A 24,720-nucleotide genomic window follows, 5' to 3' on the forward strand; every position below is an offset into this window, starting at 1 on the left:
AATAATAAATGCCTGACTTTAAAATATCTCTGCATTTAATATGAATATAAAATTTCCTGTGAAGCACATTTTTTAAAAAGATCTAGCTAAACGACACTTACAGCCTGGAAGGCAAGACAGACATAAACAGGTGAAAGATTTACTAGGTGCCTCAAAGTTGTTCTTAAATTCTAGACTATCAAAAGTAGATTTTACAACAAAATAATAGAATAGTTTGTTTCTTGAATATTGGCGTTATGCATGCCACCTCCATTTGCATTCACACAGATTACTTAGAAACTTGAAAACAAAATGTCCTTGATGTAGTATAGGTAACTGAAACACATGTTCATGAATGCTCTGATGCTAATTAAGATTTATTAAATAAATATTCAGACATTTAATTTATTTAAATGTGAAGGAAAAGACATCCCCACTGGCAACCACTATATAAAATAAAAAACAAGGCAGATTTATGAACCTAACAAACCTAAAATATTTCCCATTAAATAAAGACAGAAAAAATGTTTAAGATATCCTGAGCACTTACATATCTATCAAGTTTCTCCATGTTAGCTCTATAAAATGAAACTAAACTAAACACCAGGTTCTTAAGTTGAAAGGGATGAATTATATTTTGGGGACAGATATAGGAGGAAGGCATGGAAGAGCAGAAGGTAGTCCAAAAATTCACATCAGAGATCTAAAGATAACCTAAAACTATGTGTATTTTACATAATGTACATGTTCATCTTTTAGAATCCATCTTGATTTTTAAAAAACAACAAATATTCTAAAAAAGAAAAATACTTATTGGTCATCTCCACAAAAAAAGCTCCCTATCTATGGAAAGACACTGGTAAAAGTATTTTAAGAAGTACCTCTGAAGAGACAATTTAATAATGTGTGATCAAGGGGAACTTAAGCTTTATCTGTAACATATCAAAGTTGAGAATGAGGATTTAACCTTGTACTACTTGTATAATTAAATATAAACAATTTTTAAATGATTACATACATTTTTTAAAGTAGAAGATACATATGTAAGATACGTAGTCTCAACTTTACTGAGAATCAAGAAATCTTTATGAAAGACGAAGCTTTATAAAAATTCTTCTCAGTGAAAATTTTCAAAGAATAAACAACATAAGTCAAGTATAAGGAACACTGAAGGCAATCATGGAGTGCCTAGAACAGGAAGCAAAGGACTCTATTTATTCTTTAAACAATAAGAAACCACTGCAAGTTTGAGAGTCAGGAAAGTAATATCAGTACTTAAAAATTAATTAATCAACAAAACCAAACCAACCAAAAAGGTCATTTTTTCCTTTTGAAGACTAAGAGTTATCACATATCAATCGCAAAAACTAGGAAGTATTGAAAATGGGAAAACAAATGGTATATGTTTATGTGTATGAACTGTTTAGTTTGCTGACAGTAACAAAGAGTTTACAGCAACCAAAACTGAAAATGTTTGTTGAGAACACAGTTTAAATAGAATATTTCAGAATTCCTGTTTGTTTGTTCTAGAAACATTATTCCTTCCCAGTGAATATGTTATTAGTATAAATATCAATCTTGAATCAGAATAATATGAATCTTACCTTTGATTTATATCACTAATTTCTGGGGGGAAAAACACAACTATTATTACTTTAAAGAATATAACTTAGGAGTACCCACATTTCCTATCTGTTATACTAATTACAGTTTTAAAACTTGCAAAATGCTTCAAGTTAGTAAGCAAGCAACTCTACCATTCTATTAAAACCACAGATGGTTAGTAGTTCTATTTATTTTAGTCTTACAATGTTCTCTCAAACTGGCTTTAGAGAAGATGAATTGGAAAGAAATGGTTTTTCTACCTTTTTCTACTCAATAAGAAAACATCATGTAGTAATCAGCTAACAAGACAATTAATAAACACCTTTACCGTTAGGTCAAAAAACTTGCTCTGCTGAATGGATACAAAAACAAGACCGTATATATGTTGTCTACAAGAGACCCACTTCAGACCTAGGGACACACCACACACAGATTGAAAGTGAGGGGATGGAAAAAGATATTCCATGCAAAAGGAAATCAAAAGAAAGCTGGAGGGATTCCCTGGTGGTGCAGTGGTTGAGAATCTGCCTGCTAATGCAGGGGACACGGGTTCGAGACCTGGTCTGGGAGGATGCCACATGCCGCAGGGCAACTAGGCCCGTGAGCCACAACTACTGAGCCTGCGCGTCTGGAGCCTGTGCTCCACAACAAGAGAGGCCGCGATAGTGAGAGGCCTGTGCACAGTGATGAAGAGTGGCTCCCGCTTGCCACAACTAGAGAAAGCCCTCACACAGAAACGAAGACCCAACACAGCAAAAATAAATTAATTAATAAACCTCCACCCCCAACATCTTCTAAAAAAAAAAAAAAAAGAAAGAAAGCTGCAGTAGCAATTCTCATATCAGACAAAATAGACTTTAAAATAAAGACTATTACAAGAGACAAGGAAGGACACTACATAATGATCAAGGGATCAATCCAAGAAGAAGATATAACAAATATAGATATATATGCACCCAACATAGGAGCACCTCAATACATAAGGCAACTGCTTACAGCTATAAAAGAGGAAATCGACAGTGACACAATAATAGTGGGGAATTTTAACACCTCACTTACACCAAATGACAGATCAAACAAACAGAAAATTAATAAGAAAACACAAGCTTTAAATGACACAACAGACCTGATAGATTTAATTGATATTTATAGGACATTCCATCCAAAAACAGCAGATTACACTTTCTTCTCAAGTGCGCATGGAACAATCTCCAGGATAGATCATACCTTGGGTCACAATTCAAGCCTCAGTAAATCTAAGAAAATTGAAATCATATCAAGCATCTTTTCTGATCACAACGCTATGAGATTAGAAATCAATTACAGGGAAAAAAACGTAAAAAACACAAACACACGGAGGCTGAACAATACATTATTAAATAACAAAGAGATCAATGAAGAAATCAAAGAGCAAATCAAAAAATACCTAGAGACAAATGAAAATGAAAACACGACTATCCAAAACCTATGGGATGCAGCAAAAGCAGTTCTAAGAGGGAAGTTTATAGCAATACAATCCTACCTCAAGAAACAAGAAAAATCTCAAATAAACAACCTAACCTTACACCTAAAGCAACTAAAGAAAGAACAAACAAAACCCAAAGTTAGCAGAAGGAAAGAAATCATAAAAATCAGAACAAAAATGAATGAAATAGAAACAAAGAATGCAATAACAAACATCAATAAAACTAAAAGTTGGTTCTTTGAGAAGATTAACAAAATTGATAAACCATTAGCCAGACTCATCCAGAAAAAGAGAGAGAGGACTCAAATCAATAAAATTAGAAATGAAAGAGGAGAAGTTACAACAGACACCGAAGAAATACAAAGCATCCTAAGAGACCACTACAAGCAACTCTATGCCAATAAAATGGACAACCTGGAAGAAATGGACAAATTCTTAGAAAGGCATAGCCTTCCAAGACTGAACGAGGAAAAAACAGAAAATATGAACAGACCAATCACAAGTAATGAAGTTGAAACTGTGATTAAAAACCTTCCAACAAACAAAAGTCCACGACCACATGGTTTCACAGGTGAATTCTATCAAACATTTAGAGAAGAGTTAACACCCATCCTTCTCAAACTCTTCCAAAAAACTGCAGAGGAAGGAACACTCCCAAACTCATTATAGGAGGCCACCATCACCCTGATACCAAAACTAGACAAAGATACTACCAAAAAAGAAATTTACAGAACAATATCACTCATGAATATACATGCAAAATTCCTCAACAAATAACTAGCTAACAGAATCCAACAACACATTAAAAGGATCATACACCATGATCAAGTGGGATATATCCCAGAGATGCAAGGATTCTTCAATATATGCAAATCAATCAATGTGATACACCATACTAACATACTGAAGAAGAAAAACCAAATGATCACCACAATAGATGCAGAAAAAGCTTCTGACAAAATTCAACACCCATTTATGATAAAAACTCTCCAGAAAGTGGGCACAGACGGAACCTACCTCAACATAATAAAGGCCATATACGACAAACCCACAGCAAACATCATTCTCAGTGGAGAAAAACTGAAAGCATTTCCTCTAAGATAAGGAAGAAGACAAGGATATCCACTCTTACCACTATTATTCAACATAGTTTTGGAAGTTCAAGCCACAGCAATCAGAGAAGAAAAAGAAATAAAATGAATACAAATTGGAAAAGAAGTAAAACTGTCACTGTTTGCAGATGACATGATACTATACATAGAGAATCCTAAAGATGCCACCAATAAACTACTAGAGCTAATCAATGAATTCGGTAAAGTAGCAGGATACAAATTTAATGCACAGAAATCTCTTGCATTCCTATACATTCATGATGAAAAATCTTAAAGAGAAATTAAGGAAACACTCTCATTTACCACTGCAACAACAAAAAATAAAATACCTAGGAATAAACCTAGGTAGGAAGACAAAAGACCTGTATGCAGAAAACTATAAGACACTGATGAAAGAAATTAAAAACACAAAAAGATGAGGAGATATACCATGTTTTTGGATTGGAAGAATCAACATTGTGAAAACGACTATACTACCAAAACAATCTACAGATTCAATGCAATCCCTGTCAAATTACCAAAGGCATTTTTTACAGAACTAGAACAAATAATCTTAAAATTTGTATGCAGGCACAAAAGACCCTGAATAGCCAAAGCAATCTTGCGGGAAAAAAAGAGAGCTGGAGGAATCAGACTCCCTGACTTCAGACTATACTACATGCTACAGTAACCAAGACAGTATCGTTCTGGCACAAAAACAGAAATAAAGATCAATGGAACAGGATAGACAGCCTCGAGATAAACCCACAAAACTATGGTCAACTAATCTATGACAAACGAGGCAAGGATATACAGTGGTGAAAAAACAGTCTCTTCAATAAATGGATGAAGAGTGGCTCCTGCTTGCCGCAACTAGAGAAAGCCCTCGCACAGAAACGAAGACCCAACAAAGCAAAAATAAATAAATAATAAAAATAAAGGAATTCCTTAAAAAAAAAAAAAAAAAAGACAGTATGGTACTGGCACAAAACCTGGAATATAGATCAACAGAATAGGATAGAAAGCCCAGAGATAAACCCACACACATATGGTCACCGTATCTTTGATAAAGGAGGGAAGAATATACAATGGGGAAGATACAGACTCTTCAATAAGTGGTGCTGGGAAAACTGGACAGCTACATGTAAAAGAATGAAATTAGAACACTCCCTAACACCATACACAAAAATAAAGTCAAAATGGATTAAAGACCTAAATGTAAGGCTAGACACTATAATCTCTTAGAGGAAAACATAGGCAGAACACTCTATGACATAAATCACAGCAAGATCCTTTTTGACCCACCTCCTAGAGAAATGAAAATAAAAACAAAAATAAACAAATGGGACCTAATGAAACTTAAAAGCTTTTGCACAGCAAAGGAATAACTAAACAAGATGAAAAGACAACTTTCAGAATGGGAGAAAATAGATGCAAATGAAGCAACTGACAAAGGACTAATCTCCAAAATTTAGAAGCGGCTCCTGCAGCTCAATATCATAAAAACAAACAACCGAATCCAAAGATGGGCAGAAGACCTAAACAGACATTTCTCCAAAGAAGATATACAGATTGCCAACAAACACTTGAAAGGACGCTCAACATCACTAACCATTAGAGAAATGCAAATCAAAACTCTGATGAGGTAGCACCTCACAAAAGTCAGAATGGCCATCATCAAAAAATCCACAAACAATAAAGGCTGGAGAGCGTGTGGAGAAAAGGGAACCCTCTTGCACTGTTGGTGGGAATGTAAATTGATACAGCCACTATGCAGAACAGTATGGAGGTTCCTTAAAAAACTACAAATAGAACTACTATACAACCAAGCAATCCCACTACTGGGAATATACCCTGAGAAAACCATAATTCAAAAAGAGTCATGTACCACAGTGTTCATTGCAGCTCTATTTACAATAGCCAGGACATGGAAGCAACCTAAGTGTCCATTGACAGATGAATGGATAAAGAAGATGTGGCACATAGATACAATGGAATATTACTCAGTCATAAGAAGAAACGAAACTGAGTCATTTGTCGTGAGGTGGATGGACCTAGAGTGTGTCATACAGAGTGAAGTAAGTCAGAAAGAGAAAAACAGTACCATATGCTAACACATATATATGGAATCTTAAAAAGAAAAAAAAAAAAGAAGGTTATGAAGAACCTAGGAGCAGGAGAGGAATAAAGATGCAGACGTAGAGAATGGACTTGAGGACATGGACGGGGAGGGGGAAGGGTCAGCCCGGATGAAGTGAGAGAGTGGCATGGACTTATATACACTACCAAATGTAAAATAGATAGCTAGTGGGAAGCTGCTGCACTGCATGGGGAGATCAGCTGGGTGCTCTGTGACCACCTAGAGGGGTGGGATAGGGAGGGTGGGAGGGAGATGCAAGAGGGAGGAGATATGGGGATATATGTATACATATAGCTGATTCACTCTGTTATAAAGCAGAAACTAACACACCATTGTAAAGCAATTATACTCCAATAAAGATGTTAAAAAAGAAATAAAAACTCGTAACCAAAAAAAAAAATTGATGGCCATTGGTGAGTATGTTTATAATATTAAAAACTCAAAAAGCTACTCTAATTAAATCACTGATAAAAAATTAATAATAATAACTAAATAATTATTAAGCATCATTTTCGAAGAGCTTTACAGACAGCATCTTCCTTTCATAATCGTCATAAGAGACCCAAAAGGCTATCTCTATTTTAAAGATAAGGAACTTGCGGAGAGAAGTTAATCAATTTGCCCAAAGTAACATTTCTAGTCAGAGACAAAACAGGGATTTAAATAAGGGAATAGTAGGTCCCAATGGAAAAGAGCAGCATGTGAGGGGGAAAAAAAAATCTATCTGCTAATGAAAAGAGAATTCTACCCACATATACATGTTCATCCATACCCTCCTGGAATTTAATTATGAAATTATGCCAGTATGCAAGTGAAATAAATAGTAAGTTGGAATAAGGAAAAGATGTTATGACAAATTAAGATTTAAATTTACCTTTTTACAAGGTAATATTGTGTTCATGATATGGTGCTAGATTATCTTTTTTTTTTTTTTTTTTTTACTCAAGATTATCAATAAAAAAAGGAATCAAGAATCAAGGAGATTTAACAATGCTAAAGTTAAATTACAGTTGTTTACTGCTTTAGTAAACATTCAAGGTAGGAATTCAGATATAGAAGACAAAGGAATTATGAGTAAAAGTGACCATATAATTTATCTTCCAACCCATAACACTTTTGAGAATGAAAGAAAGCCCTATCAGTAATTATGATGGTAAGACAAATTGAAGGAATTATTAGGTTTCCTTTAATTAAAAAAAAAAAGGTTTCCTGTGTCTAAACAATACAGCTTCATTGTTTAAACATCATTATGACCTAAGTTTGTAAACAAATAAGCATTATTCATGCATGCAAAGACTCAGAGGAACAGCAACAAAAATAATCAACAAACCCATCTCTATGTATTAGACATGGGAGACAGAACACTGAAATTAAGGCACAGCAATTAATGAGTAAAAATGGCATACCACATAGTTCTAATTTAGAGTATAATAATGAAAACAAAGTTTAAACCTACAAAGAAAGTTATTCATTTTAAAACGTTCTTTTATCTTAGTCATGAAAACCAACAACAAAAGAAGACAAATCTTTCATTTCTTACCTGCACAGCCGAAAGCCAGATGGTATCTAGAAGAGGGGCTGAATTTAACACAGCACACGTTAGCCTTCGCCTCAATGCTTGCCACCGAGTTGTCTAGGTTGGTAGACCATAGCTTCACTAAGAGTAAGGAACAATAAAAATGAAAATAAACAATACATAGGCCAGTGCTTCTGTAACTGAGAAAGTCTGCTTATTGCTACAGCTGTCTTTTCATGCTAATCTAAGCATTTTGGTTTACTAGGATCAAAAATGTTTAACCTGAATGAACGAATAATAGAACAGTATATTTAAACCAACAGAACTTAGTTTCAAAGTCAGAAAATATTACATAATCAATATATCTCATAACTAAGGCATAAAAGACAGGTTAAAACAAAGCAATCTGAAATACATGTGTATTTGCCTTAGTATTCTTTAAATAGTGTGTGTGTGTGTGTGTGTGTGTGTGTGTGTGTGTATGAGTAAGGCAACTACATGGTTTATCGTCCAGCCTATTACACTTTTGAGAACCTCACATACACACATACACACACATTTTCACATGTACGATATATATCAGATTGTATATATGATATAAACACAAATATCTTTTAAAGTACCTGGGAGCAGTTCTTATTTCATCTTTCAATTAAGAATTCCATGATTTTAAAATTTTACATGGGAACTTAGTTGTATGATTTAGTACGTCTAAAGTAACAGATGACAGAATTGCTTAGCTGAACTTTAAAATTTTGCTTTAATATTTGATATTTAGTCCATTCCAATGGTATATATTGAGATTTGTAAGGATTAGGGAGTGAAAAGCTGACTGATCAGAGCAGGTAAGATCTGAAAACAGAAGTATAAAAGTGAGATGTTATCTTGTGAGTTACCAGAGCAACCATATCATTTTTAAACAAAAATGTCCTAGTAGACACTAGAATACAAATAGACTTTCAAGATACAGGTTACGATCCTGGTTGCACATTAGGATTAATAACAAACATTAACAACAACAACAACAACAAAAGCCTTCCTAACCCATCATTCTATGGGTCCCAATGTCTCATCAGGACAGTGCCCAGATGGGGTCCAGGTATTGGTGGTTTTTTAAAAAGCTCTCCGGGGGCTTCCCTGGTAGCGCAATGGTTAAGAATCCACCTGCCAGTGCAGGGGACACGGGTTCAAGCCCTGGTCCAGGAAGATCTCACATGCCTCAGAGCAACTAAGCCTGTGTGCCACAACTACTGAGCCCATGTGCCACAACTACTGAAGCCCGCGCACCTAGAGCCTGTGCTCCACAACAAGAGAAGCCAACGCAATGAGAAGCCTGCATACTGCAATGAAGACCCAACGCAGCCAAAAATAAATAAATTAATTTTTAAAAAAAAGCTTTCTGAGTGATTCTAATGTGTAAAGCAGAGTTGAAAACCAAAATATAGAGCTGGAGGCATAATAAAATTTTAGAATCTTTTTAGGATTATTAATACAGTGATCTTTAAATAGGAGTGAAAAACATAAAAATGGTTCCAACAACTACCACTTCTATGAATGTTATTTCATAAGAATAGAGACTTCCTCTGTGTGAACAGGATCATTTATCTTCTATGAATAGAATTTCACAAGAATAGAAAATTTCTTTAAATATGTGAAACCTCTGAATAAAAATTAATCATTAAAAAAAATTATTTAAAACCTGATGAATTGGGCTTCCCTGGTGGCGCAGTGGTTGAGAGTCTGCCTGCCGACGCAGGGGACACGGGTTTGTGCCCTGGTCCGGCAGGATCCCACATGTCGCGGAGCGGCTGGGCCCATGAGCCATGGCCGCTGAGCCTGCGCGTCCGGGGCCTGTGCTCCGCAACAGGAGAGGCCACAACAGTGAGAGGCCTGCGTACCGCAAAAAAAAAAAACCAAAGAAAATACCTGATGAATCTATTAGCCTTCCCAGAGAAACATAAGATACTCATTACTAAAATAAAAAAATAACAGTTTTAAATAGAAATGTTTGATTTGTTTCATGTTATTTTCCAATAGGAATCGTGCTATTTCAGTCAACATACAATTGTTCAGGCAATTAAGATACACAATTCTGAGATGAGATGGCTAGCTGTAATTAAAAGTCTGCATGTCAAATAGTACTTATAGATTAGAATATCAAGTGGTAGGACTGTACTCTAACAGTATGGCAAGCCAAAGTTAATCCACAACAAATATTTATGAAGCACCTACTAATCCCATAACCTCACTACTAATCACTAAGAACCTTTAAAAACAAGGATTATATATCAGTGTTTCATGACTATTAAATATGAGTAGTCATAAAAATGAACCAGAACTAACAGAACAACAGCTAACTTAGAAGTGAGGTCTTCTTTTTTATTTCAAAGTAATTTTCTCAATGGAGTAATCATTTACATTTTAAAAATAAGACATAATGGTAACCACCATGGTTATAATTTTCAACACATAAGATATTAGAATCTAATATAACTGTCTGAACTGTAAGGATACCTAAGGTTTAAAATACTATAAAGATACACTGAATATATAAAGCATAGAAAAGAAAAATGCACAAGGAATACAATACTGTTATTAAGTTATTAGTTATTAAAGAGAACAGGTATTGTGGATTAAATTGTTCTCCACAAAAAGATACGTTGAAGTCCTAACACTAGGTACCTATGAGTGTCAACTTATTTTGAAATAGGGTCTTTACAGATGTAATCAAGTTAAGATGAGGTCATACTGGAATAGGATGGGCCCTAAATCCAATGACTGATACCTTTATAAGGCGAGGGAGACTTGGCTACAGAGGCAAAGAGTGAAGAAGGCAATGTGTAGAGAGAGGCAGAAATTGGATGCAGCTACAAGTAAAAGAATGCCAAGGACTGCTACGTAACCACCAGAAGCTAGGAAGGCAGCAAGGACGGATTCTTCCCTAGAGTCTTCAGAGGGAGAATGGCCCTGCCAATACCTTACTCCGGGCTTCTAAGCCTGTAGTACTGTGAGAGAATAAATTTCTATTGTAGGAGCCAGGCATGTAGTGGTACACTGCTATGGCAGCCCTAGGGAACTAATATAACAGATATGATGAAATAACATTAAAATCAACTTAATATCCTAAGATAACATCATAGGTCAAAAGGTAAAATAGTATAATCTTTTGGAGAAAGAAATCAATAAAAGTACCGGAAGAAAATGTCTAAGACTGGGAATTCCCTGGCGGCCCAGTGGTTAGGACTTGGCGCTCTCACCTCCAGGGGCCTGGGTTTGATCCCTGTTAAGAGGAACTAAGATCTGCAAGCTGCGTGGTGTGGCCAAAAAAAAAAAAAAAATGTCTAAGACAAATATAAATGAGATGTTCTTCACAATAAGGAACTATGGTTCCTTTCTCCGTAAAAGTCTGATAGTAAGAATTTCTTTTAACTACAAAATTACAGTCTCAACATTTATTGTGAAAATTCCTTTTGGCAAGAAAAAACAAAGGCGAATTTAAAAGAAAATATCCTCAAGGTGAAGAGCTAAAGCAATTAAATCAAACAAAACACACTGCCCTTATTTAGTCTCCTGTGACACTCAGAAAAAAATCAAAATAGTGACTCCTAGGAAAATCATGTCAAAATGTAGGAGACTAAAAAAAAAAAAAAACTTGTTCTGAGTACTATCTAGCTCCCTTTAGGAAATGAATTTTTTACTTATAACTAAGTGTTTTATTACAAGTTTGATTAATGTTAATAGGTAAAGAAAAATTTTTGGTTTTTTGTTTTTCTGGTTTTTTGAGTATCACCTGAATCTTAAGTCCCATTAAAAAGTCCTGAATTTAAAAAAATCCAACTACCCTAGAGGATTGGTGAGGTTTATCATCTACAAATCTTTAAAGTCTGGGTTAAACACTCCCTAAGTTCTTTTGTTCAAAATTATTTTTTCCAAAAACAGAACACATTACATATCTATAATAATGTCAGTACCAATTTCAATGTGCAGGATTTATGTTTCTGAGCTTTTCAGACTGGGTCCACCGTATATCTATTTGCACAAAGCTTCCTAAGAAAGAATTCATTGTAAAAGATAAAGGAAACAGGCCCAGGAGTTTGACACAATAAGAAAGCCTGTCTTTAGTGAGAATGTGCAAGTATGAGTATGATTCATATCTGGTACTACTGAACCCACTTCTGAACTACTGTCTAGATCCTACAGAAAACACAATGAATTAAAAGGGAGAATGCTGCTTCACCCAAAACTATCATAAACATCTATACTATCTGATAAGCCTAAAAAAGTGTAAAAGATTAAACACAAAGATGTGTACTTTGACAATGCTAATTATCAAACGTAAGTTTTTCTTTTAAACTTCATCAGAGAGAAAACAGGCCTTGTCACATTAGTTAGCTAGTGTTGCACAGCAAATTGCCCCAAAACTTAGCAACTTAAAACAACAAAATTTACTATGTCACATAGTTTCTGAGAATCAGGAATCTCCAGGCAGCTTGGCTGGGTGCTTTTGGCTCCCCGTGTCAAGGCTCAGAGGTCACAGTAAAGCTGAGCTGAAGAGTTCGTTTCAAAGTTCACTCAACACAGCTCTTGGCGTGAGGATTCGGTTCCCCACCATTTGGGCTTATGATACAGCTAGCTTCTCCCAAACCAAGTGAATGGAAAGAGAATAATGAAGACAGATAAACTAATTTCAGAAGGGACATACCTTCATTTCTACAGTATTCTGCTATCATGCAGACTGGAGCAATGGGGAAGCAGGGGAACTAAACAAGTGTGGGAATAATAGAAACCAAAGATCACTGGGGTCCATCTGGGATGCTGGCCAACACAAGCCTTTTAATTTCTTTTGGATCCAGGAGATATTATACTTAGTAGAGTTATAACTTATGGGAATGTAACTGTTATCATAATGCTGTTTATTTATTATGTTGCAGTTCATTTTTTAGTCCTCTGATGATAAGAAGTGGAAGCATTTCATTCAGTATGAGTTAAGTAAAATTAATTTTTGAAATTTACCAAGATTTCAAATTCAGCACTTTTACATTAACATATACAACTATGAAAATTTGGAATAAATCAGGCTAAATTTAGGGTGTCCTAAAGCCTAAATTCTTAAAACTCATATGTGGAGGGGAAAAAACCTTTAAAGAATGTGCTGGGCTTCCCTGGTGGCGCAGTGGTTGAGAGTCCGCCTGCCGATGCAGGGGACGGGTTCGTGCCCCGGTCTGGGAGGATCCCACATGCCGCGGAGCGGCTGGGCCCATGAGCCATGGCCGCTGAGCCTGCGCGTCCGGGGCCTGTGCTCCGCAACGGGAGAGGCCACAACAGTGAGAGGCCCGCGTACCGCAAAAAACAAACAAAAAAAGAATGTGCTTATTCTATTTCAAAAACAAGATTATTTATTGGATGACTCTTAGGTTATGTATTTTAAAAGGAAAATACATTTTCCCAAAAGAACTTATAAAATGGCACATGAAACTCTTTTCTGATTACCTTGCTAGGTACTGACAGTTCTTTAACATGCAAATATGTGCACATATAATTGGAAGTAAACTGTTTTTACTTTTATTTTTTAACTTTTTATCTTATAACTGGCTTAGAGAAGTTAGATCAACATGGTTGATCTGTCGGGGAAAAAAGTTCAGTCATCATTTATGAGGAATTAAACTATTGTTAAAATATACAGATCAGAAAAATATCATTTGTAAGGACTGAGTATTTAATTATGCAATGAAAAAATAACTTCCATTGTTAATAATGGTTAAAAATTGATCAAACAACAAATATAAAAAATGTTAAATATTTTTGTGTAAAATACATTAAAAGTAATTTAAAAAATATTCTTACTATAAAATTATTATAAAGGCTATATTTTATAAGTAAAATCACCAGTCAAGGAGTGATAAATATATTTAAGAAACAGTAAATACAGGCATTCCTGTATAGAGGGTTTTGTTCCAGGCCACCACAATAAAGCAAGTACTGTAATTAAGGGAGTCACAAAATGTTTGTTTTTCCAGTACATGTAAAATCCACGTTTATATTATACTGCAGTCTATTAAATGTGCAGTAGCGTTATATCTAAAAAAAGAAAATTTACACACCTTAATTAAAAAATATTTTATTGCTAAAAAATGGCAACCATCATCTGAGTCTTTTTACTGGTAGACTGTTTTGCCTCTAAGTTGATGGCTGCTGACTGATCAGAATGGTGGTTGCTGAAGGCTTGGGGTGGCTGCAGCAACTTCTTAAAGTAAGACAGCAGTGAAGTCTGCCCCATCTATTAACTCGTCCTTTCATGAACAATTTCTCTGTTTTCAATTGACTTTGCCCAGATTCATCAGAGGAATCACTATCTATGGCACATATAGCCTTACAAAATGTATTTCTTAAATAATAAGATTTGAAAGTTGAAATTACTCCTTGATCTATAGGCTGTAGAATGGATGTTGTATTAGCAGGCATGAAAACAACATTAGTCTCATTGTCTCTCTCCATCAGAGGTCTTAGATGACCAGGAGCATTGTCAATGAGCAGTACTATTTTGAAAGGAATCTTTTTTTCTGAGCAGGAGGTCTCAACAGTGGGCTTATTAAAATATTCAGCAAACCATGTTGTAATCAGATGTGCTGTCATGAAGGCTTTGTTGTTCCATTTAAGGAGCACAGGCAGAGTGGATTTAGCATAATTCTTAAGGGCCCTACAATTTTCAAAATGGCAAATGAGCACTGGCTTCAATTTCAAGTTACCAGCTGCTTTAGCCCCAACAAGAGTCGGCCTGTCCTTTAAAGCTCTGAAACCAGGCACTGACTTCTCTAGTTATGGAAATCCTAGATGGCATCTTCTTTCAATATAATACTGTTTCATCTACATTGAAAATATGTTGTTTAGTGGAGCCACCTTCATTATCTTAGCTATATCTTCTGGATAATTTGCAACAGCTTTTTATTTATTTATTTATTTTAACATCTTTATTGGAGTATAATTGCTTTACAATGGTGTGTTAGTTTCTGCTTTATAACAAAGTGAATCAGTTATGCAACAGCTTCTAATCAGCACTTGCAGCTTCACCGTGCACTTTTATGTTGTAAAGACAGTTTCTTTCCTTAAACCACATGAGCCAACCTCTGCTAGCTTCAAACTTTTCTTCTGCAACTTCCTCACCTCTCTCAGCCTTCATAGAATTGAAGAGTTAGGGCCTTGCTCTGGATTAGGCTTTGGCTTAAGGGAATATTTGATCTTCTATCCAGACCACTAAAACTTTCTTCATATCAGCAATAAGGCTATTCCACTTTCTTATCATCCATGTGTTCACTGGAATAACACTTTTAATTTCCTTCAAGAACTTCTCCTTAGCATTCACAACTTGGCTAAGTGTTTGGTGCAAGAGGCCTAGCTTTCAGCCTATCTTGACTCTCAACATGTCTTCTTCACTAACCTTAATCATTTCTAGCTTTTGATTTAAAGTTAGATGTGTCACATGAAAAGATGCTCAACATCATAACTAATTATTAGAGAAATCAAAACAACAATGAAGTACCACCTCACAGTGGTCAAATGGCCATCATCAAAAAATCTACAAATAACAAATGCTGGAGAGGGTGTGGAGAAAAGGGAACTGTTGGTGGAAACTGTTGGTGGAAATGTAAGTTGGTGCAGACACTATGGAAAACAGTATGGAGGTTCCTCAAAAAACTAAATATAGAGTTGCCATATGATCCAGCAATCCCACTCCTGAGCATATATCTGGATGAAACTATAATTCAAAAAGATACATACACCCCTATGTTCAAAGCAGCAGTATTCACAATAGTCAAGACATGGATAAAATCTAAATGTCCATCAACAGAGGAATGGATAAAGAAAATGTGGTATATATATATATACATATATATATATATATATATACATACATACATACATACATACATACAATGGATTACTACTCAGCCATAAAAAAGAATGAAATAATGCCATTTGCAGCAACATGGATGGACCTAGAGATCATCATACTAAGCGAGGTGAGAAAGAGAAAGACAAATACCATATGACATCACTTATATGTGGAATCTAAAGTATGACACAAATGAATTTACCTACGAAACAGAAACAGACTCACAGACTTAGAGAACAGATTGGTGGTTGCCAAGGGGGAGGGGAATGGGAGAGGGATGGAGTTGGAGGTTGCGGTTAGCATATGTAAGCTATTATATATAGGATGGATAAACAATAAGGTCCTACTGTAGAGCACAGAGGACTATATTCAGTATAGTTAAACCATAATGGAAAAGAATGTGAAAAAAATGTATATATATGTATAACTGAATCACTTTGCTGCACAGCAGAAATTAACACAAACATTGTAAATCAACTATACTTCGATTTATAAAAAATAAATAAATAATAAAGTGAGATGTGCAACTCTTCTGTTCACTTGAACAATTAGAGGCCAACAGAGGGTCATTAACTGGCCTAATTTCAACATTGTTATGTCTCAGAGAATAGGGAGGCCTGAGGAGAAGGAGAGAGACAGAGGAACGGACAGGGGTGGAGCAATCAGAACACACACTACGTTTATCGATTAAGTTTGCCATCTTATATAGGTGCAGTGTGTGGCACTCCAAAACAATTACAATAGAAACACCAAAGATCACTGATAACAGATCACCATAACACATACAAAAACACTGAATAAGTTTGAAGTTTTGTGAGAATTACCAAAATGTGACAGAGAGACATGAAATGAGCAAAAGCTGTTGAAAAATGGCGCCAATAGACTTGCTCTATACAGGGTTACCATAAACCCTCAATTTGTAATAAACATAGTATCAGCAAGGTGCAATAAAACGAGGTATGTCTGTAACACTTCTGAGAAAGGCTTAAATGCACTTGGGAATGTTAGTACCAACCAAGACAGAGTAATCTGTCAGTCTCTCTCACTGTGAGTTTACTCTGGACAATTATCAAGAAAACAGAAAGTGACTCTCTGAGGAATGTGAATAATAAGGAAAACCAGTCATGCGGGGGGAGGAAATTCAAGACTTAGGAAGTGACCAACATGGAGGTGAGAATACTGTTTTGCTCCTCCCTCTATTCTCCCACAGAGAGGCAAAGTCAGTACCTCAATCAGCAAAAACTAAGGAAAATCCCTGTGTATCTGGCCATAAGACTAATAAAAGGGGTTCTTGCAAGCCAGAGGTTTGGGAGTAATTTTCATTGTTTTTCTTTTGTTTCATCCTTTTTCTCTTTCAACTCTTCCCCAAGGGAGGGCTTTAGTCACAGAGCTGCATCAGCATGGGAAGCTAATGCACCAAGAGAAACTCCATCTCCACAGCCACAAAAAGGAGTAACTCCTCTGTACAGAAAACCCTACTTTCTGGAGAAACCCTCAGTAAAAAAGACTCTGGGGGATGAAGAGTGTGCAGGAGAAACTTCAAAAAGAAAGCACTGGAAAAGGAGATCCCATACTTCTGTGTATGAACAGCATAAGGCTTATAGTTACTTCTGAGTTCTATGTGCAAGATGGACACAAAGTAGAACGGCAAAGGCTATGAGCATTGAACTACGTTTGAAAAGACCTACTAATTTCCAGATTAACCTCTGACTGGCATATGCATCAGACAAACCAATGGAGCACAGCAAAGGCTTTGAAAACTGACCTGACAGTAAAACAAGCACTCACATAGGCACGATAGAACTCACAGTCAAAATCTAAACCAACTGGTTACCCGATTTAAAAAAACAAAACAAAGCACTCTCCAGAAAATCTGCACAGTACCCAGAGTTGTACAAAATAATATTCAAAATGCTTAACATATAACCTCAAAATAACTCAACATACAAAAATCCAGGAAAATGTGAAGAATTTTCAAAGGAAGATGCAATCAACAGAGCAATGCTATAAAACAGATGTTAAAGCAACTATTGTAACTATGTTCCATGGGGTAAAAGTAATAAACGTTTAAAATTAATGGAAAGAGAGATGTATTCAGAGAGATATGGAAACTGTGAAAAAGAACAAAATAGAAAATTTTAAAACAATTACAGTAATTTACATAAAAGATTCACTGAGGTAAATTCATAGCAAAAGGGAGATGGACACATAAAAGTTAGTGAACGAGAAGACAGAAGACAAATTACTCAATCTGAAGAAAGGAAAAAATATTGACAAGAAAAGGACAGAGTCTCAGGGACCTATAAGACAAAATAAAAAGGTCTAACATTCATGCAGTTGGAATCCCAAAGGAGAAAAGAATGAAATTACTGGTTTGATGAATATCTAACAAAGCAGTTTCAGAAGAAAGAATATCAATAGGGATGAAGAGTGACACTAAATACTGATAAAAGGGTCAGTTCACCAAGAAAATATAAGATTTCTAAATGTTCCTGACCCTAACAATAGAACTTCCCCCCAAAATGAGGCAAAACACCCTCCTCCCCAAGATAACTGAAAAGAGAAATAAAACTAGATTTCAACACTCCTGTTTCATAATTAATAAAACAAGGAGACCAAAAAAGGGGGGAAGTAGAAAACCAAAAAAATATTATCAACAAGATTGATCTGACACTTATAGAACACTCCATCAAACAGCAGAGTATAGATTTTTTCGATGCACTTGGAATATTTACCAGGGTAGACTGTATTCTGGGCCACAAATCATAACAAATTTAAAAGGATTAAAATTATATAAAAATATGTTCTGTAATTTTAAAAGAATTAAGCTATAAATCCATAAGAGTAAGAGCTCTGACATTTTTTTAAAAAGATGGAAAATGTTAAAATATTTTAAAATAATTCTTAGCCAAGCAAGACAATCACAAGAGATATTAGATGTAATTTTATTTATTTATTTTTATATTATTTATTTATTTATTTTTTGGCTGTGCCGCGTGGCATGTGGTTCTCTGACCAAGGATCAAACCTGTGCCCCCTGCAGTGGAAGCACGGAGTCTTAACCACTGGACCACTGGGGAAGTCACAGATGTAATCTTAAATTGAATGAAAAACACATTATATGAAAATCTGTGGGATCAGCTAAAGTAGTGCTTAAAGGGAAATGTATAACAAAAAATATTTATATTAGAAAAGATAAATGCTCAAATCAATGACATAAACTTCAACTGTAACAACGTAGAAAAAGAAGAAATTAAACCCAAAGCAAGAAGAAAAAATTAATGGACAAACATCAATGAAACTGAAAAGAGAAAACCCAATAAAATCAGATATTTGAAAAGATCAATAAGATTGATAAACCTAACATCACACTGATCTAAGTACATAAATAATAAAAAAAGAAAGGACACAAAATACCAATTCCTGAAAGATACAAACTATCAAAACTCGCTCAAAAAGAAATAGATTAATTGAACAGTTCTAAATCTACTGAAGAAATTAAGTTCTTAGTTAAAACCTTCAAACAAAGAAAACTCCAGGACAGAAAGCTTCAATAACAAATTCTACCAAACATTTAAGAGTAAAACAGTAACAATTCTAAATAATCACTTCCCTCCACCCACCCCACCCAGGGGTACACACACAGAAAAAGGAAAATCATTTTAGGAGGCCAGCATTATCCTGATACAAAAAGACATTACAAGGATAGAAAAAATAACCCTCATAAACATAGATGTAAAAATTCCCCCCCAAAAAATTAGCAAATCAAATCTAACAATATAGAAAAGACAGATAATACATCATGACCAAGATGAGGTTTTTCCTGGAAATGTAAGGCTACCTCAAGATTTGAAAACAGATCATTACAGGGCTTCCCTGGTGGCGCAGTGGTTAAGAATCTGCCTGCCAATACAGGGGAAACGGATTTGAGCTCTGGTCCAGGAAGATCCCACATGCAGCGGAGCAACTAAGCCCGTGCGCCACAACTACTGAGCCTGCGCTCTAGAGCCTGCGAGCCATAACTACTGAGCCCACGAGCCACAGCTACTGAAGCCCGCGTGCCTAGAGCCCGTTCTCTGCAACAAGAGAAGCCACTGCAATGAAAAGCCTGCACACTGCAATGAAGAGTAGCCCTCCTTTGCCGCAACTAGAGAAAGCCCGCGCACAGCAACAAAGATCCAACACAGTCAAAATAAATAAAATAAAATTAATTAATTAAAAAAAACCAGATCATTATAGTTCATGATACTGAAAAACAATAGAATCATCTCGATAGATACAGAAAAAGCATGACAAAATTCAACATCCATTCATGATAAAAAATTCTCAGCAAACTAGAACAGAACTTCCTTAACTTGACACAAAAAAATGCCTAATGCAAAACCTAAATCTAACATCATATTGATGATGAAAGACTATAAGCTTTCCGCATAAGATCAGGAACAAGGCAAGGATATTTGCTGTCACCACTCTTGTTCTGGAAGTTCCTGCAAGTACAATAAAGCAAGCAAAAAAAAGAGAAAGGCACACATGTTGAAAATGAAAAGGTATTAATGTTTCTGTTTGCCAACATGATTGGCCCAAGGAATCGCCACACATAATCTCTTAAAAGTAAAGAGTGCAGTCAAAAGTGAGAGAGTGGCATGGACATATATACGCTACCAAACGTAAAATAGATAGCTAGTGGGAAGCAGCCGCATAGCACAGGGAGATCAGCTCGGTGCTTTGTGACCACCTAGAGGGGTGGGAGAGGGGGGTTGGGAGGGAGGGAGATGCAGAGGGAAGAGATATGGGAACATATGTATATGTATAACTGATTCACTTTGTTATAAAGCAGAAACTAACACACCATTGTAAAGCAATTATACTCCAATAAAGATGTAAAAAAAAAAAAAGTAAAGAGTGCTTTAGCAAGGTTGTTGAAATGTAATTTATATTTAAAAAATCAATTGTTTTTCTATAAACTAGTAAAAAATGAATGGATATTAATATTTTAAATACCATTTTCAATAGCACCAAATATTAAACTATTTAGTTGTAATAATGTGCAAGATCTGCATTCAAAAACTATAAAACAATAAAACTATGATAAGAGAAATCCAGAAAGGACTAAATATGAAGAGATAAACCACGTTCATGGAATGGAAGTCTCAATGCATTAAGATATCAATTCATCCCATATTAATCTATAGATTCAATACTATCTCAATCAAAATTCCAGCAGGATTTTCTGTAGGTACTGGCAACTTGATTCTAAACTGTTTATGGGAAAACAGAGAAAGTAAAGAGCTAAAATCATTTTCAAGAACAAAGATGAAGGATTCACACTAAATGATTTCAAGACTTAAGCTACAAATCAAGACAATGTGGTATAGTAAAAGAAGAAATACACAGATTAATGTAGAATCTAAAAAATGTCACACCCTTCTATCAGAAATGGACAGATACAGCAAGCAGAAAATCAGTAAGGACACAGTTGAACTCAACAGAACCATAAATCAACTGAATATAATTGATATCTACATATTACTTTATCCAACAACAGTGGGATACACATTCTTCTCAAAGTCACATGCAACATTCATCCATTCTGAGCCATAAAACACACCTTAACAAATTTAAAAGAATGGAAATCATACAGTGTATTTCTTAGACCACAATGGAATTATACTTGGAGATCAAACAACATGCTTCTAAGTAATACATAAGTCAAATAAAAAACCTCAAGCGAAATTTAAGAATATTTTGAACTAAATGAGAATGAAGATATAACTTATCAAAATCTGTGGGATGCAGCACTCAGAGGAAAATTTATAGCACTGAATGCACATATTAAGCAAAGAAAAAAGATGCAAAATCAATAATCTGAGCTTCCAATTTAGGAAACTAGAAATAGCAGTGCAAATTAAATCTAAAGTAAGCAGAAGGGAAGTAATAAAAATTAGAGCAAAAGTCAATAAATTAAAATCAGGAAGTCAATAGAGAAAACCAATGAAACCAAAAGCTGGTTTGAAAAGATCAATTAAATCGATAAGCCTCAATGCAATCTGTAACAAAATCTCAATGAAGTTTTTTTTTGCAGAAATAGAATGAAATCCATCCTAAGATTTATGTGGAATCTTAATAGATCTAAAATAGCCGAAACAATCTTGAAAAAGAAGAAAAAATAATGGAAGACTCACTTCCTGATTTCAAAACAAAGCTACAGTAATCAAAACAGTATGGTAGTGGCATAATGACAAATATATAGACCAGTGGAAAAGAACAGAGTCCAAAAATAAGCCCTCAGAGATATGATAAAATGATTTTTAACTAGGGTGCTAAGACTTTTCAATGGAGAAAGGACAATCTTTTCAACAAGTGGTTCTGGGAAAACTGGATATTCACATGTAAAAAATGAAGTCAGACCCTTACTTTACACCATATACAAAAGTGAACTCAAAATGGATCAAAGCCACAAATGTAAGAGCTAAAACCATAAAACTGTTAGACGGAAAAATAGGCCATAAGCTTTATTACATTGGATTTGGCAATGACTTCTTGAATATGACACGGAAGGCACAGGCAACAAAAGAAAAAAATAGGCAATTTGGAATTCATCAATATGAAAAAATTGTGTGCATCAAAGCACATATTAATAAATCATATATAATGGATATTTGATAATCATGATAAGGGATTAATATTCAGAATACATAGAGAACTCCAAAACTCAATAACAACAAAACCCAATTAAAAAATTGGCATAGGACCTGAATAAACCTTTCTCCTCAGAAGATATACAAATGGCTAATAAGCACATGAAAAAATGTTCAACATCACTATCACTGGGGAAATGCCAGCAAAGCAAAACCACAGTAAGATACCACTTCATACCCATTAAAATCATTATTTTAAAAAAAAGGAAAAATAAAAGAACAGGTATTGGCAAGGATGTGGAGAAATGGAAATAGTTGGGTACTGTTGGTGGGAATATAAAATGGTGCAGCCATTGTGGGAAACAGAATGGCAGTTCCTAAAAAAATTAAGTATGTATCATATGATCCAGCAATTCCATTTCTGAGTATATACCCAGAAGAACTTAAAGCAGGGATATGAAGAGATATTTTGCCATTCATGTTCATAGCAGCATTATTCACAATAGCCAGAAAGGGGAAGCAACCAAGTGTCTATCCATCAACGAATGAAACAAAATGTGGTATATTCATACAATAGATTATTTTTTGGTCTTATAAAAGAACAAAATTCTAACACATGCTACAACATGGATGAACCTAAAAGACATTATGCTAAGTGAAATAAACCAGTCACAAGAAACAGAAATTAGAAAGGTGATTGCCAGGGGCTGGTGAAGGGGGAATGGGGAGTTACTGTTTCAGTAAAACAGAAACAGCTTCTAACACAGAGTTTCAGGTTTGCAATATGAAAAAGGTTCTATGGATTGACAGTGGTGAAGGATGCACAACAATGTGAAGGTACTTAATGCCATTGAGCAGTATACTTTAAAATGGTTAAAATGGTTTATTTTATGTGTATCTTAATACAATTTAAAATCAAGGGACTTCCCTTGTGGCGCAGTGGTTAAGAACCTGCCTGCCAATGCAGGGGACATGGGTTCAATCCCTGCTCTGGGAAGATCCCACATGCCACGGAGCAACTAACCCCGTGTGCCACAACTACTGAGACCACGTGCCACAACTACTGAAGCCCATGCGCCTAGAGTCCATGCTCCGCAAGAAGAGAAGCCACTGCAATGAGAAGCACACGCACCGCAAAGAAGAGTAGCCCCGCTTGCCACAACGAAGATCCAATGCAGCCAAAAATAAATTAAAAAAAATAAAATCAGTAAGTAATTTAAAAAAAAAATCTCTTCCTACTTAAATTGCTCTTCCTCCTTAAACTACTTCTATTTTCCTGAGGAAGTACACAAGTATTCTCAATAAAGGCTACCCCACTACATTATTTTTAAAAAAAAAAGTTTAATTAATGTAGCTTTGTATTCCAACATAAAAATGTCAATTGTAGCACAATTCTCTAAATAATTCAGAAATTCGAAGATAATTTCTTAAAGCAATTGCGAAGCGAAGTATTACAATCTATATATACTGTGGGTAAACAACTTGCTACTTTCTGATCTAAAACTTTTTTGGGGTCAAGCCAGTCATGTCATTTCCCTTTTACAGAATAGGACAGCTCTATCATTGTGAAATAAAGTTTTCAATGGTAGAGCCACCCTTGCCTATCTATCCACTAGTCTGCAAGTTACATGTTGAAAAGAAGGAAAGGGCAAAGAAATTAAGGCTATTAAGATAAAGGAAACCTGTTAACAGGGCTTTATAAATATAATGATGAGAAGAACCAGGCCAAAACAAGACAGTAAGGTTAACAGAAAAGAATGAATAGTAAAGATGGATATACCAAAATAAAAAAAAAAAAAATAGAAGAGAGGTAAATTAAATTGGCAGAAAGAGGGCTTCCCTGGTGGAGCAGTGGTTAAGAATCCGCCTGCCAATGCAGGGGACACGGATTTGAGCCTTGGTCCAGGAAGATCCCACATGCCATGGAGCAACTAAGCCCATGCACCACAACTACTGAGCCTGCGCTCTAGAGCCCGCAAGCCACAACTACTGAGCCCATGTGCCACAACTAATGAAGCCCGCGCGTCTAGAGCCCGTGCTCTGCAACAAGAGAAGCTATGACAATGAGAAGCCCGTGCACCACAACGAAGAGTAGCCCCCGCTCACCACAACTAGAGAAAGCCCGCACACAGCAACGAAGACCCAACACAGCCAAAAATAAATAAATAAATTTATATTTTAAAAAAAAATTGGCAGAAAGAGATGTAGAATTTTTGCCTTGAAACATGATAAACTTCATTAAAAGATTCTGGTATGCAGTCAGAATTTAATATAATTCAAAATACAGAGATGTCTGAAGTTCATTTCATGGTATATATAAAGGAACTGGTTATAAAAATGTCACAGTGTGGCATGAACCCAGAAAACATTATCATAATGAAGATGCAGCATATTC

The 24,720-nt window shown here is 35.4% G+C and overlaps 1 protein-coding gene and 1 non-coding gene across 4 annotated transcripts in view; both read right to left on the reverse strand.

Moving 5' to 3' along the window:
- Nucleotides 1–24,720, reverse strand: part of COP1 (COP1 E3 ubiquitin ligase) — a 272,563-nt gene that overhangs the window by 84,753 nt on the left and 163,090 nt on the right. For all 3 annotated transcript variants that reach the window (XM_060034406.1, XM_060034397.1, XM_060034388.1), the window contains one exon: nt 7,821–7,937. In XM_060034406.1, the coding sequence (XP_059890389.1) occupies nt 7,821–7,937 (117 nt within the window). The remainder of the gene's footprint in view (nt 1–7,820; nt 7,938–24,720) is intronic.
- LOC132416621 (small nucleolar SNORD12/SNORD106) lies at nt 13,373–13,455 on the reverse strand. The gene has a single exon (XR_009517666.1). It is a non-coding gene; the product is annotated as a small nucleolar SNORD12/SNORD106 (small nucleolar RNA).

Source organism: Delphinus delphis, chromosome 1 (genome assembly GCF_949987515.2).
Source record: "Delphinus delphis chromosome 1, mDelDel1.2, whole genome shotgun sequence".
Taxonomy (NCBI): Eukaryota; Metazoa; Chordata; class Mammalia; order Artiodactyla; family Delphinidae; genus Delphinus; species Delphinus delphis.